General features: G+C 45.2%; 2 protein-coding genes across 5 annotated transcripts in view; one reads left to right on the forward strand and one right to left on the reverse strand.

The window, feature by feature from the left end:
* MRPS16 (mitochondrial ribosomal protein S16) overlaps positions 1 to 15,475 on the reverse strand; it is a 317,894-nt gene that overhangs the window by 253,181 nt on the left and 49,238 nt on the right. The window lies entirely within an intron of this gene.
* MEGF6 (multiple EGF like domains 6) overlaps positions 1 to 15,475 on the forward strand; it is a 206,840-nt gene that overhangs the window by 68,233 nt on the left and 123,132 nt on the right. For 3 of the 4 annotated variants that reach the window (XM_079986726.1, XM_079986725.1, XM_079986727.1), the window contains one exon: positions 12,480 to 12,602. The exons of the other annotated variant lie outside the window; for it this stretch is intronic. In XM_079986726.1, coding sequence (XP_079842852.1) covers positions 12,480 to 12,602 — 123 coding nt within the window. The remainder of the gene's footprint in view (positions 1 to 12,479; positions 12,603 to 15,475) is intronic. 4 annotated transcript variants of the gene reach the window in all.

Raw genomic sequence — 15,475 nt, forward strand, 5'->3', positions numbered from 1 at the left:
GTAGCTGTAGGAGGAACTTTCTGTTACAGAGACTCACACCAAGTTCCCAACTGGCCGGACTTTATTCAGTAATGTGTTGCAGGCAGAGTCCAGAGAGCATTTGACTATGCACTCTCTCCAAGTCTGCATTTTGGTTTCAGATGCCTGCTGGAACTTTAGGTTTTCACATTTCCAGTGGACGAAAGCACTCTTGTCACCTTAGTACAACAAATCTGCTACCTCAGGGAACCTCCAACCCTACAGTTCTTTGATTCTATTATTCTATTGCAGTTGGGAAGGTGGCAGTTGGGAAGGTGGCAGGGAAAATGCATTAAAATGAGCAATTAATGGGGAGATGCCTAAAAGGTAAAGATAAAGGGACCCCTGACCATTAGGTCCAGTCATGACCGACTATGGGGCTGCGGTGCTCATCTCACTTTATTGGCCGAGGGAGCCAGCGTACAGCTTCCGGGTCATGTGGCCAGCATCACTAAGCCACTTCTGGCGAACCAGAGCAGCGCACGGAAATGCCGTTTACCTTCCCCACCGGAGCGGAACCTATTTATCTACTTGCACTTTGACATGCTTTCGAACTGCAAGGTTGGCAGGAGCAGGGACTGAGCAACAGGAGCTCACCCCGTCATGTGGATTCAAACCGCTGACCTTCTGCTCGGCAAGTCCTAGGCTCTGTGGTTTAACCCACAGCGCCACCCACGTCCTATGGGGAGATGTCTAAGCACCTGTAATTCAGGGTAAGTGTTCATGGTTGTCCATTCCCCCGCAAAAAAAGAAAAGAAGAAAAACAGGAGTGCTCAGTAATGACTGGACATAGTATTCTTGGCAGCTGCCCTCTTCTCATAGATTCCTATGGAAACATTCTTGGATAACAGACTTATTATCAAGGGCAATTGTCTGGAATTATAATGCTGTTTTTGGAATACTTCCACTCCCCTCTCCTCACAGCCTTCACTTCTTTTCCTGCTTTGATCTTTTCCCTTTCTCTTTATTGTTGCCATTATTGCTCCTTGCATATTACAAAGGGGAAAAACAAAAACAATTACAAAAAAATGATGACTGGACATAGTCTAAGCTCCACATAAGCTTTGTGGATGAATATAAGCTCAATGAATCGATTGTTGGAAGGAGTTCACCCTCCTCGCTCTGGGCTTGTTCACACTTCCATTTGTGCTGTGCCTAGAAAGCAGTTTTCTGCTTGTCCAACACTTTCTAGGCATGAGGTCTGACTGAGTTTGCCTTTGCCTCACCACTTTCCCCTGGAAAACTCACTCTTTAGTGCTAAATTAGTACAGCAGCCCGCAGAAAACCCAATAGCCATTTGTTCCGATTCAGCGCTAAAGATTGGGTTTCCCCGGGGGAAAGAGGCAGGGCAAATGGAGGTATGCCCCACCTCTGACATCAGAGCAGCCAAGCCAATAGTAGGGGAAGATAAGCCATTGGACACTTTCTGCTTGGTCAGCCCCAGTGTGACTTCAGATCGGCTAATGGCATCAAGAGTTGTGATGAAAGGAGAGAGGTCAAAGATGAAGGGGGAGGCAGAGTGCAGAGCAGGAGAAGCGCAACCACTGAGACACTATTTTGAGGCACCAGAATATCTTCATTCTGTGATTTGTCATCGTGAGAAACTGTCTGCATGACCTCCATTGGCAAGAACTGCATGGTAGTTTATGGCCCACAAACCACCCATCGGCTAACCCTTGTGATAACAGCTTTTGAGGGGACGCCCTCTGCACTGGGGTTATACAAGCAAGCTGTTAGTCTGGTATGCAGCTTGGATTTCTCCAGTATTTGTCTTGGATGCACCAGAGCACACCCTTCGCATGCAGAAGTTCAGTCCCTTGCATCACCGGTAAAAGAGGACAGAGAGCAGGGAAAGATTTTTGCCCCTGCCTGTTCAGATGACACTGAACTGGATTTCTCCATGGTTTGGATCTGTGTCTATAACATACAAAGAGCCCTGCTGGGCCCAGCTCGTCCTGCATCCTGTTTTCGTAGATGCCTCTGGGAAGCCCACAATTCCAGCAGTACTCTCTTCACCTGTGATACTCAGCAGCGGACAATGGAGGTGGAACCTAGTCACCATAGCTAGCAGCCATTTGTCTCACCCTCTGAGAAAGCCATCCAAGATGGTGTCTCACCACCAGCTCTCGTGGAAGTGAATTCCATCGTTTAACCAAGCACTGTGTGAATAAGTATTTTCTTCTGCCCAGTGGCGTAGTGTGCCGGGGTGGGGGCACAGGGGCAGTTGCTCTGGGTGCAAAATTGTTAGGGCTGCAAATTTCAACACCCGGTGCTGCCTCAATATAGCTGTGCACTTTTGTTGCTGTTGAAAAGGGGTTCTCCATGTGAACCAGGAATTGACCTCTCCAGGCAATGGAATGACTCTTCTTTTCTTATCTCTGTGGCTGTGATCTCCTGGGTGCTGTGGACGCAGTTAGGCAGTTGAATGTGCATACGTACTCTGACTGTTTCCCTCCTTCCCTCCCATTCTACTCCATGCGGCCCTGGGCACTGGCAACCCATGCTACGCCACTGCTTCTGCCTGTCCTACATTCCCCCAACATTCAGCTTCATTGGGTGACCCTGAGTTCCAGTATTACAAGAGAGGGAGGACAACTTCTCCTTTTTTTGCTGTCTCCTCGCTGTGCATGATTTTACACACCTCTGCCTCCCCCATTACTCACCCACCAGGGGCCCATTTAGGGCAGTGAGAGCAGTGCGGTTGCACCGGGTGCGCAACCGAGTAGGGTGCCTTCCCAAAGCCTGGTAAGTGCTTACCTGACTTCAGAGAGGAGGTGCGAGGGCTCTGACACGGTCCTAGTGTCCTCCTTCCTCCTTCCTCCATCCCAAAGCTGAGCAAGTGATTTGGGAAGGAGGTAGGAGATCTCTAGGTCCCTGCCAAAGCCTAGCTTAAGCTGGTGCCAAAAGGGCTGGGGGGGAGGCTGTCAAATGGCCTTGCACAGACTGTGGCATAGTGAAATAATAATAATAATAATAATAATAATAATAATAGTAATAATAATAATAATAATAATAATAATAATAATAATAATAATTTATTTGTACCCCACCCATCTGGCTGGGTTTCCCCAGCCACTCTAGGCGGCTTCCAACAAAGATTAAAAATACATCAAAATGTCACACATTAAAAACTTCCCTGAACAGGGCTGCCTTCAGATGTCTTCTAAGTGTCAGGTAGTTGTTCTTCTCTTCGACATCTAGTGGGAGGGTGTTCCACAGGGCGGGCGCCATTACCGAGAAGGCCCTCTGCCTGGTTCCCTGTAGCTTTGCTTCTTGCAGTGAGGGAACCTCCAGAAGGCCCTCGGCGCTGGACCTCAGTCTCCAGGCAGAACGATGGGGGTGGAGATGCTCCTTCAGGTATACTGGGCCGAGGCGGTTTAGGGCTTTAAAGGTCAACACCAACACAAGGTCTTCTTCTGCACGCACACCTAATGATCTTCTTCCTCTGAAGAATTTCTGCCCGCTGTTTCACCTTGGAAATCAAGAGCGGGTGGGACCTGTGGATGTAAGAGTAGGCGACCCACTCTTGGTTTCACAGGTCAGCAGGGGATGTCGACAGTCTTCTCCCCCAGCTTGCAAAAAGGCAGACATTACTTCACAAGCTCCTGCGAATTAAAAACAGCCAGATGTTGATGGGCAAATCCTCTTTTTCGTTTCTAACTGGCCTGCTGACTCACCAGGGTGGTCAGCTGCAGCGCCAGCTTTCCAAACACCTCTGGCAGCAAGCGCACTTCGAGCCCAGTGGTGCTCTGTTCATCTAGGATTGTGGCCTCGACCCTTTTGCGTCTTGTGGTGGTCTGTCCTCGCCGGCCTCTTCAGCATTTGAGCACACATCATTAATCACCCTGTCATCCCAAACGCTGCACTCCCTTGCGGAGAGTTCCTCGCAAGAGGTGCCCCCGCTGTTTGAGTCTGGATGAAGAACTCTCTGAACTTATTTGGTGCCTGTGTGTGATGTCAAACCATGGCAATGGTTCAAGAACAGAGTGAAACGTTGCTTTAAAGAGCAACCCATCTCAACCAGTTTGGAGCTTTATTTTGGAACAGTCAGGATGGGCTCGGCGTGGTTTGCCTAGGAAGGTTTTGGAATCCAGACCTTTCGCTGAACCTGAGCAGGTTTTCAAAACGTCAGGGAAACAGAAACCTGAGGTTCTCCTAGCTGGAATGCTCTGTGTGCTTTTATTTCGTATTTCAAGGATTGTAGATCTCGGATTCGGCTTGGTTAAAGCAGATGGGGCAGTTGCAAATGGTGGAAGGGTTTTGGTAGAGAGTGAATGGTGAATTTCTTTCCAGTTTTTTAAAAAAAGGATAAGGGAGCTAGCAATGGGAAGAAACACACACACACACACACACACACACACACACACACACACACACTTTGTCTCTCTTTCTCAGTCTCTCAGAGTGTGAAGAGCTGCTACCAGATACAATAAGTCAGGAGTGGAGAACATTTGATCCTCCTTTTCTGCTACAGGTGCTGATCAAGGGTCTGGAACCCAAGCCTGATGAGGAATGGTTGAAGAAGCTGGCTATCTTTAGCTCAGAAAAGAGGAGACTGAGAGGAGATATGATAGCCATCTTCAAATATCTCAAGGGCTGTCACATGGAAGAGGGAACAAGTTTGTTTTCTCCTGCTCTGGAGGGTAGGAATCGAACCAATGGCTTCGACTGACAAGAAAGGAGATTCTGACTATGGAAGTTGTGGACTCTCCTTCCTTGGAGGTTTTTAAGCAGAGGTTGGATGGGCATCTGTCATGGATACTTTAGCTGAGATGCTTGCATTGCAGGGGGGTTGGACTAGATGACCTTTGGTGTCCCTTCCAACTCTGCAATTCTATGATTCTATGATTCCATCGGTCCCAAGCAGCATGGTCATGGAAAAGGAGTTTAAAACTTGCCAGCCCAGCTGATTGCTGCAGCTTGCAGAACACAGGACTTTTGCAAGTGACCTGGAAGTGTCTCCGGACAGCGCTGGCTAGACATTTTGGGGAAAGTTTCATTCATTGCTACTATGAGCTGAATAAAGAGCATGAAATTCACACTCGACTCCGAGTATATTTCAGTTTCCATTGTTGCTGTTTGATTGCCGCTAGTCCTCATTCCTGGCCATTGTGCCACTAACATCTCTCTCTCTCTCTCTCTCTCTCTCTCTCTCTCTCTCTCTCTCTCTCTCACACACACACACACACACACACACACACACACACCATGAACAGCCCAACATCCTAAGACTTCCCCACTCCGAAAACAGTGGACATTGTATAACTTCCTCACAAAATGGAGGGGCAAAGGAGAGAGAGAGAATCCTTTGCAACACCTTAAAACATGTTTTAAAAGCCAAACACGGTACCCTCCCTGCTTTGTGTTCAAATACAGGATTTGGAAAAGCGATCCCTTTAAATCTGACACCCCCCCCCCCCCCCCGCCATTCAACTCTCTTGCCTGGTTCTTTCACTGTGTGGTTCTCTTCATGAACTCCTAAAACATCTAGGTTTTCAAACGCTGAAGCTTTTCAAAGCTTTTGGGGGGGGGGCAAACCCTCAACGGATCGGATTTCTTCACTCTCTTCCTGCTCTCCACCCGCACCTCCAGGATCTTAGAGTACCCCCCCCCACACACACCAGAGTGTCCTTTTCTTTACATTCCCCACATACACAAATAAATCTTGGGGTTTGGTGTCTGGATTGAATAACAACTGTGTGTTTTATGGCTCTCTGAATAACCGTAGAGGTTTGGAGCGAAGGATTCTTTTTGTGTGTGATTGGCATCTAGGGCCGTGGGTGGCGTGTGAGGGGTGGTGAGCAAGAGAACAAGAGTTTTAGCAGCACAATAAGAACAGAATAAAAGCCCTGCTGGATCAGGCCAAAGGGGGGGGGGCACCTACTCCAGCATTCTGTTCTCACAGTGGCCAACCAGATGTCTGCAGCTCTTCCCGCTTGCAATTGGTATTCATAGGCATTTGCCTCTCACAGCAGAGGGAGAACACAGATCATGGTGGGTAGTCACTGATAGCTTTATCCTCCATGAATTTGTCTACTCATCCAGGGAGAGTATGACTAAGAAGGTACCTTAAGCGACTCCCCCCCCCCTGAAAAAATCCATTTGACAATAATATGGAAAGGAGTACAGTGGTACCTCGGGTTACAGACGCTTCAGGTTACAGACTCCGCTAACCCAGAAATAATACCTTGGGTTAAGAACTTTGCTTCAGGATGAGAACAGAAATCGTGTGGCGGCAGCGGGAGGCCCCATTAGCTAAAGTGGTACCTCAGGTTAAGCACAGGTTAAGAACGGACCTCCAGAATGGATTAAGTTCTTAACCCGATGTACCACTGTATCTCAAGGACCGCCTCTTTCCATATGAACCTACCCAGACCCTAAGGTCGTCTTCTGAGGCCTTTCTTCGTGTGCCTCCTCCACGAGAGATCTGGAGGGTGGCAACATGAGAACGGGCCTTTCCTGTAATGGCTCCCTGTCTGTGGAATGTTCTCCCCAGGGAAGTTCACCTGGTGCCTTCATAATACACCGTTAGACGCCAGGCAAAAGCATTCCTCTTTAGCAAGGTTTTTGGCTGATTGACATCTGATGCCCTTTTAAAATGTGTTGGGGAGGGAGGGTTAATTGGGTTGCTCTTGGTTTTATTATGTATTTTGTGTTTTTATATTGTGAATTTATGCTGTGAACCATCCAGAGACCTGAGGGTATTGGGGGGTATACAAATTTAGATACTAATGCTAATGCTAATGCTAATGCTAATGCTAATGCTAATGCTAATACTAATACTAATACTAATACTAATACTAGTACTAGTACTAATACTAATACTAGTACTAGTACTAGTACTAGTACTAGTACTAATACTAAAGTACCTGTGGGGGACGTGCCAGCAGTTCCTTCAGAAACTTACTCTGAATGGTTGGTTACATCTGCTGGAACATATCCCCGTCCTGGTGTCTGAGTCCCATACAAATGTTGGGGGAGTATTTTAGCAGCATAAATATTCAAGCTGAGGGCTTCAAAGGAGCCTCCTTTAAACCTCCCAAAGGTTAGAATGGCTTTTGCTGTCCTCCAACCTAAAAAATTTGTTGTGATTGAACATCCATTTTAATTCACTTGCGGGGAGGTTATACAAGAACATGCCTTTGTCTTGTGTTCATCCTGATTTGCTTATTTATACATTTCCTCAACCATCATTTGATCCTCCCACATTTTTCAATGCATTTTCCTGTCACTTTCCTAACTGCAAGAAGTCTGTTTCTTCTTTTATCACCAAGCGCTTTAATCCACCTTAACTGCACAAACCTACATTTCTGCTAGGAAACCAAACCCCTCCCTCAAAACGCTGACAGCCTGGAAGTGTCCTTAGTTATAACTGACGTCTGGGTTGCATTCAGAGGAGCATTCAAATTCCGAAAGAGCCAAAATTGTCAGTTTCAACACTATGAGGGTGGATGGCAAAGATAGGTGTGTAGCTGGTTTTTAAAAAAAGATCTGCCACCAGGGGGCAGGATCCTTCCAAAAACAAGAGGCATTGTGGGGTGGAAAGAGATGAAAACATGCTTATAAGAGACACACTGTTTTTGGACAAATTTGTTTGGGGCACTGGACAGATAATTAATGCTACTGTTTTTATGGTGGGCACCGCATTGAAGTGTCGTCAAGATGATTTTAGTTTCTTGGAGGTCATTCATTTCACTGGGTACAGCCCTATATCTGCAAACATATTATTTATTTACATCCCTTCTTTTTCTCCAAGGAGCTCAGAGTGCCCTACGTGGTTTTCCCTGCACCTCCACCCCTAAAGGTAGGTTAGGCCCAGAGGCAGTGACTAGCTCTAGGTGACACCCAGTGAGCTTCATGGCCAAGTGAGGGTTTGAACCCTGGTCTCCCAGGTCCTGAATTTAAGGTGTGGGGAATTGAGAAAGTGAGTGAAACTGAAATGGATAGGTTTGTGGATGACAGCTCCCCATGGAAATGCAGCCCAGCAGTCAGGGCCCATAAGTTTTTCAAGAGTTCCCTGGCACATGCATCCACCCCCTGCCTCCTTGAGCATGTTGTGACAGCTGAAGTCGCCTGGAACTCACTCTCCCTTGGCTGGACTCCCAGGTCAACCGTTTTTGAGCTCCCTTCTGAAGCCGCCTGGCAGCCCAGACTTAAGAGCTGCCCGATACCAGTCTTAAAGCTTTCTGCACCAAAGGCTTTTCACCCAAGTCGGATCTTTGCCAGTGTTTCCCTGAAGTCCCTTAACTGCAGTGTCTTCCTGTTAAAGCCCTGGTCACTGAACAGTAACAGGATGGGTCCAGACAACAAAGCACAAGCTACCTTCTTCTGGTGCCCCAGCAAAGTTCCCTGTAATCACGTGAGACGGGTTCTGGGGATAAGGAATAAATTTTATCCGGGTTGCATTTAAAGGTAACCTGTTGAATTTGCGCACACACACCCATTTTCGTATAATTTTTTTATTGAGTTTTGATAACTCCTAAACATCAGATCAGTTTCTTAAATAACAATAACTGACCGTTAATCATTTGAATCGCAGGTACTTTTGCACTCAGCAAATTGCCCTCCTTGGAAAGAAATCTGATAAGCCGAAAGTATCTAAATGGCAGAGCTCAAATAATCATTTTTTGGGATAGAGAACGTGGTTTTATTTCTTACGCAGATATCAAGGCACGTGGTTGCTCAGCCCACCAGTATATGCAAACGTCTGGCTCATCTAAGAACCTTTATTCTCAATAACGATGGGACTCACAGGTGGAGAATACATTTATTTTTGCATGTCTTTATTATTTGTAAAGGGGATATTTGTATTGGTTAATACTTTATTACCCCTTTGGAGCTTTGTACTTTGTACAAAGTATCTTTGTGCTTTGCACTTAGTTGTGATTCCTGCATCGCAAGGGGTTGGCCTAGATGACTATTTGGGTATCTTCCAACTGTGATTCTATGATTTTGTCCTTCTAGACTGTGATGCCTTATTCTTTTACACTTCTGAGTCTTGATTTTCTTTCTTTTTGTTAACGTCTGCACTTTTAAAAAAACAACAACTCAATAAAATGTTTCTTTAAAAAAAATAACAATAATTGACATAACCTAGTAAAAAATAAATCTTACCATAATAAGGGATGAAAACAATATAAACAAAGAGCAAACATTGGGCAGGGATTAAAGAAGAAGTCGTCTGTAGTAGTCTTTAAGGATCATATCCTGTAAGTATAACACCAAAAAGTATCTCTTTTATTTTGCAAATTCAGGAAATGGGTGTACAAAAGAGGGAGAAGACACACAAAGAAACAAAAATAATATATTGATGAACTTCAGCTTTAACCAGATCCATTTAAACACCAATGGTGGAAACCGACCATGTACTTGGATATTGTGGATTGGGGGGGGGGGTCAGTCTGGATGATTCTCCGAGTCCCATCCAATTCTTGGGATTCTGTATCTGTGGATGTCAAATGTATGAGAGCAAGCTTGCCCAACCTGTCCTTTTGTCTAGCTCATGGTTTTGGCTGATTCACTTAAGCGCCACGGTTAGCATAACCAAAGAAGTTGCTCCCTGCCATAGAACAAATGGGCAGGCCTTTCCTCTACCCCCTCACTATCTGCTAGGAAGGAGAACAGTAGACGTAGTGAGAGTTGGGGAGTACTGAGCATAAAGCAGGCTGGAAGCTGGGGACACAGAGACATGCTTGATCTGTGCTGGATCCAAAGCTGTAACTAATGGAAAAGCAAACAGTACTGATTCTTCTCAGACTTAAGCTTGAAATTATGGCTAACCTATATTAAGAACTTTCATTCTCTTGCTAATTGTGCTGTTTGAAATGTTCATTTTATATCTGACTTCCTTTAGTAATGTTTTCTTTTGAAATGTTTAAGATAATAATCATTTGGGGTTAACATTGCTGCATTAAAGGTGCCTTCTGTAGTTGACCTCCTTGGTAATGTTTTATTTTGAAATCTTTAAGATAATAGTTCAGTTCCCTGTAAATTACGTTGCTTTGAATGTACGTATACTTTATATTTTGCTTTCTTCAGTATACTTTCTTCAGTCTATATTTGACTTGATTCTGGATTGTTGTATTTGAGCTTCTAATGTAGGCTGTAAACCTCTTTGAGAGGTTTTTGTTTTCTTAAAAATATAAAGCAGTATAGAAATTAAATTATCCACAAGAAGAAGATCTGTTTGGGTGTTAATGCTGGGAGCTCCTCAATCTTATCCTCAGGTTGTATATATGTGTAAATAAAAACAAAAACATACATCTCAAAGACACCATAATCTCTGCTGACCTTCATTCCAAGGAACCTGGGGTAAGTTTCTGGAGTCTTGCGCTGCTCAGAGATTGTAGTGGCATGTAACAGTATTGACACAACTCATAAACTAAACCTTACCAACAAAGGTCCGTATAGTTAAGGCCATGGTTTTCCCAGTAGTGATGTATAGAAGTGAAAGCTGGACCATAAAGAAGGCTGATCGCTGAAGAATTGATGCTTTTGAATTATGGTGCTGGAGGAGACTCTTGAGAGTCCCATGGACTGCAAGAAAATCAAACCTCTCCATTCTTAAGGCAATTAGCCCTGAGTGCTCACTGGAAGGACAGATCCTGAAGCTGAGGCTCCGATACTTTGGCCACCTCATGAGAAGAGAAGACTCCCTGGAAAAGACCCTGATGTTGGGAAAGATGGAGGGCACAAGAAGAAGAGGACGACAGAGGACAAGATGGTTGGACAGCGTTCTCGAAGCTACAAACATGAGTCTGACCAAACTGCGGGAGGCAGTGGAAGATAGGAGTGCCTGGTGTGCTCTGGTCCATGGGGGCACGAAGAGTCGGACACGACTAAACGACTAAACAACAATAACAAATAAACTAAACCGAAGTGAACTTACCTGTTCTACATTGACTTCTGCACACTTTTAATTTAAATGTTAGCTTTTCCAGCAGTGCAGTATCTCAGACCTTCCTGCACCAGTAGTTCAAATCAGCTCCAGACTTATTTCTCCAAAAACCTTGCAATCCTGGGTTGTGCAGCAGTCAATAAATGTCCAACTAGCTCCCTACTATAAACAATAGCATCATCTTCCATTAAAAAAAAAGATTGAGGAGGGCTAGTTGTAGTGTGAGGGTAAAAGATGATACTTAACCAAAGATCCGATTTCTTGGAAGGCTGTATCCCAGAAGGCTTTAATTGCACTTTCTGGAACAGTACACTAACTGAAACAGAGCCATCCTTCGAAATTTGCACTTTCCTGAATTTTGAAATGCATTTCTCGCACCAAGGAAGGCACACCAAAAAGAAGAAGCAGCAGCAGCCTGCACTGGGATCAAGTGTCCATAAAAATATACCCCTTAGTGAAAATGGAGATGTCAAAATTATTTCTTTGGTGGAAATTAGAATCATAGGATCGAGGGGTTGGAAAAGGTCCCAAGGGCCGTCTAGTCCAAACCCCAAATGGCTGTGCAAAAATTGGTACATTAGGCAAACTGCCTTACAAAGGTGTGTGTATTAGGAGAAATGTGTATCAAAATGCTACCAAATTTCCATGAAGTTTTTTTTTTAATTGCAAACTGATTATGTGGTGCCATGACAATATGCCTTGGACAGGTGGGAGGCTCCACCCACCTCTCACATTTGACCCAGAAGGTTGATCTTCATTTGATATTTGAAGATGACTTAAGAACAACCATACATTTTTTCTACTTCTCTGCCATACCAGGATATATTGTGGAACACACCCACCTACCAGATTTGCATTAATTTGCACTTCTGGAGCCAAAGCCATAAATAAATGTCCAGTATTCAAAGTGGGCAAGGAAATTGGGACTTCCAAGTCCTCCTTGCTTCCATGCAACTGGGGGTTCCATGGTGCAACACTTTTGTTTGCAAGCTCCAGTGGGACAGTGCAGATCAGTGGGGCCATACCTTGGTGGGAGAGCACCAGATCTGCATGCAGGTTCCTTGGCTAGCATTTCCAATTAAAAGGATCCGGTGGTAGGTCAGCTCCTTGGGCCTGACACCCTGGAGAGATGCTGCCCATCAAGACTGGACAACAGTAGCCTAGACAGGCAAAGGGTGTATACTGACACAAAGTATACTGCGTTGCTGCCTTTTGGAGAAGGGGCATAGCTCAGAGAGAGTGCATCTGCTTTGCATGTAGAATGGGGTTTGATCCTCCCTGTCTCCAGTTAGAGATGGGCTCATCCGAAGCCCCAGAGAGCTACTGAATGGCAGTGTAGACAATGCTGAGCTAGATGGACCAACAGTTAGCTAACTTTTCTGTGTTCCTATGCATAAAGGTCAGGCATGGAACTTGGGGAGTGGATTAGCATGCATGGCCCAATCCTTCCTCCACACCCTCTGAGAACCTGTGAACATGAACACGGCCAATAGCTCTCACTGGAAATCGGCATTAAGCACCAGTTAGAACACTGAGTTTCCTCTTCTTCTTCCTTTGCTTGCAGATGTGAATGAATGTGAAACCGGGAACGCAGGCTGCGAATCCCAGTGCTGTAACACAATTGGGAGTTTCTACTGCAAGTGTCCCGAAGGATCCAAGCTTAAAGATGATGGAAAGGCCTGTGAAGGTAATGACAGTCCATTTAACCAATCACTGTATCATTGGAGGCGGTTTGGGCTTCCCTAGATGCCGGTCCCTGTCTGCCTTCTTACTTGCAAACAGTCCAGAAGTTGTACTGCCTGTCAGCTCCCTCCTCTTAAGTATTAGGTTGCACCATTGTATACTCTACATCCAGGTCTTCTATGAGACAACCCTTACGAAATGCTGCATTTTGATGCATTTTTCACCCAAATCGGCTTTGATTCAAATTGAGAAAAGAATGACCGAGCTGTGTTTTAAGCCAGTGATGTGTACTGAGACCTAGTGTAGTCCTTCTTGAGCTCAGCAGGGAGGAGAGAATGGGAACAAAACCAGAATGAGTTGGCTCTGCCTGTCATTGGCTCTGACTCTGTCAGTCACTGGCTTTGGCTCCACATACTGCTAGCCTCCTTGCCTTCCATTCCACCAGTTCCAGTGGTCACTAGCTGTTGCTGGAGGGTTTTATCCCGGTGTGCCCCGTTCAAAGCTCAGTTTCATCTGGGAAGCAATTGAGCTTGGGCCTTCAAAAAGGTTTTCCCCCACCTCTGCTCTAACAATGTTTTGGAAAAGTGTGTTTATGTGTGTTTAATTGCTAAGCCGGATTTAAGTGGATTAGTCTGCGCTGTCTGTTTGAGAGAGGGGTGGTGGTTTCACTTTCCAAAGGCAGAGAGTTTGACTTGAAGGAAGTGAGTTCTATGATTTTGAGTGCCCACAACCAACTTTTCATGCCAAATGCGGCACATGGCTTGGGTTGCAATATTTTACCAAAGAGAAGCAGGCAGATACAAGGCTCCTGGTCTTTATGGTGTGTGATCTGCGGCTTTTAAAACAATAACATAGGTTGCCTTTTTAATTGCTGTTGGCCTTCTTTGTGAATAGATGCAGTCTTCTAAACTATAATCTTGTAAAAACCAGAACACATTTCACCATAGCGGGGCAGATGGCAACCAGGTGTGCTGTGGATCTGCTTAAATCCCATCTGCATTGTATGTCTAAATCAGCATCATACCACTTTAAACAGTCGTGGTCTTCCTTAAAGAATCCCAGTAGCTGTAGTTAGTTGGTTAAGGGTGCTGAGAGCTGTTAGCCAATCCTCTACCAGAGCTTCAATTCCCATCACTCATAACAAACCATATTTCCCAGGATTCTTTGGAGGACGCGGGTCGTGATGTGTTCTAAACCACAGAGCCTAGGGCTTGCCGATCAGAAGGTTGGCAGTTCGAATCCCTGCGACGGGGTGAGCTCCTGTTATTCGGTCCCTGCTCCTGCCAACCAGTTCGAAAGCACATCAAAGTGCAAGTAGATAAATAGGTACCTCTGTGGTGGGAAGGTGAACGGCGTTTCTGGGTGCTCTGGTTTCCGTGTTCTGTTGCACCAGAAGCAGTTTAGTCATGCTGGCCACATGACCTGGAAAGCTGTCTGTGGACAAACATCGGCTTCCTTGGCCTGAAAGTGAGATGAGCACCGCAACCTTTGACTGGATTTAGCCATCCAGGGGTCCTTTACCTTTTTTACCTTTACCCTCTTCTATAGTTTCCCCAATTAATCTGAGACCATGCTTAAATATCTACCTTTGCTCCTCACACTTCATGCCTCTCTGGGTTCTGGGAGACCCAGGGGGAGGAGAGCTTGTTGCAGCAGGAGGGGGGGAGACACTATGACTCTTCACCAGCCTGACTCCTCTCTGCCTCTTGGCCTCCATCCTCCCACTCATCCATTTCAGCGTCTGCCTTTGATTCTGCACTGCTGTCTGCCACAGGCTCTCCCAGCTCACTAAGCCCTATGGCCTCCTCAGCTTCCAACACCACTTTCCCCAGTCTGCTCCCTCTGACCACTCATCGTCATCCTACCACCAGTCCCTGGGCTCTGAGCCTTCTTCTTCTGAGCTTCCCCAGCTGGTTCCTCCTACCATTCCTCTGCATCCAAGCAGTCCATGACCTGATACTGATCCTGTTTGAGTGTCTTTTGCCTGGTTGGAATGTGTCCTTGAATTCTGATAATGCCTCTTCACTTGCCTGGATGGAGGACAGAGAAGGTGTGTGTGTATGTAGAAGCTAGCCATGAATTAAAACTTGTCACTCCACCCACTTTTGCCTCTGGCCACGCCCCCCACTGCCACATGAACCCTGGAAGGAAATGAAACTCCTGAGCTGGAAAAAGATTCCCTATCCCTGAAATAGGATTCCTCCACAGAGAAAACTGTCGTCTGCAAAAAATAAAAAAGGGGGGGCACATTCAGTTCATATTCATAAAAACACACCCACACGCCCCAGATGTGAAATTGTTTCAAGATGTTTTATGGAAAGCGATTCATAAAAATGGAATCAAATAAATAAATACATAAATAAATAAATAAATAAATGGTTCCATACAAGGAGTGTGAGTGCAAATAAACTGAAAGGTATATTAACGGGACACATAAAACATTTAAGTACATTTTTCATACGTATATATTTATAGTCTTTATTGAAAAAAATAAAAAGTACAAAATTACAAGAGTAAGGTAAGACACACACAAAAAAAATCAAGAAATAGTACCCATGTAGAAAACAAAGCAGAGCAATAACAACATCAAAATTATATTGTGTACATTACAAAAAAATAGGGGGGGGGGGACGTTATTTTAGTTAACTAGACCTTAATCTAATATGGTATTTATGAAAATGAATTCCAAATATCGTTAAATTTATCCATGGCAAGTATATGTTTCTTCACAACTTGTTCATGTGCAGCGAGTTTGTACATACAGTAGATCCTCTAACTTTTGGGTTACGAACGCGACAAACCCGGAAGTGTATATTTCTGGGTTTCGCTGCACATGCAGAAGCGGTGCCTCTGACTATGGACTTTTCGGGTTGCAGA

The sequence above is a fragment of the Podarcis cretensis genome (assembly GCF_951804945.1).
Source record: "Podarcis cretensis genome assembly, chromosome: 8".
In the NCBI taxonomy this organism is placed as follows: Eukaryota; Metazoa; Chordata; class Lepidosauria; order Squamata; family Lacertidae; genus Podarcis; species Podarcis cretensis.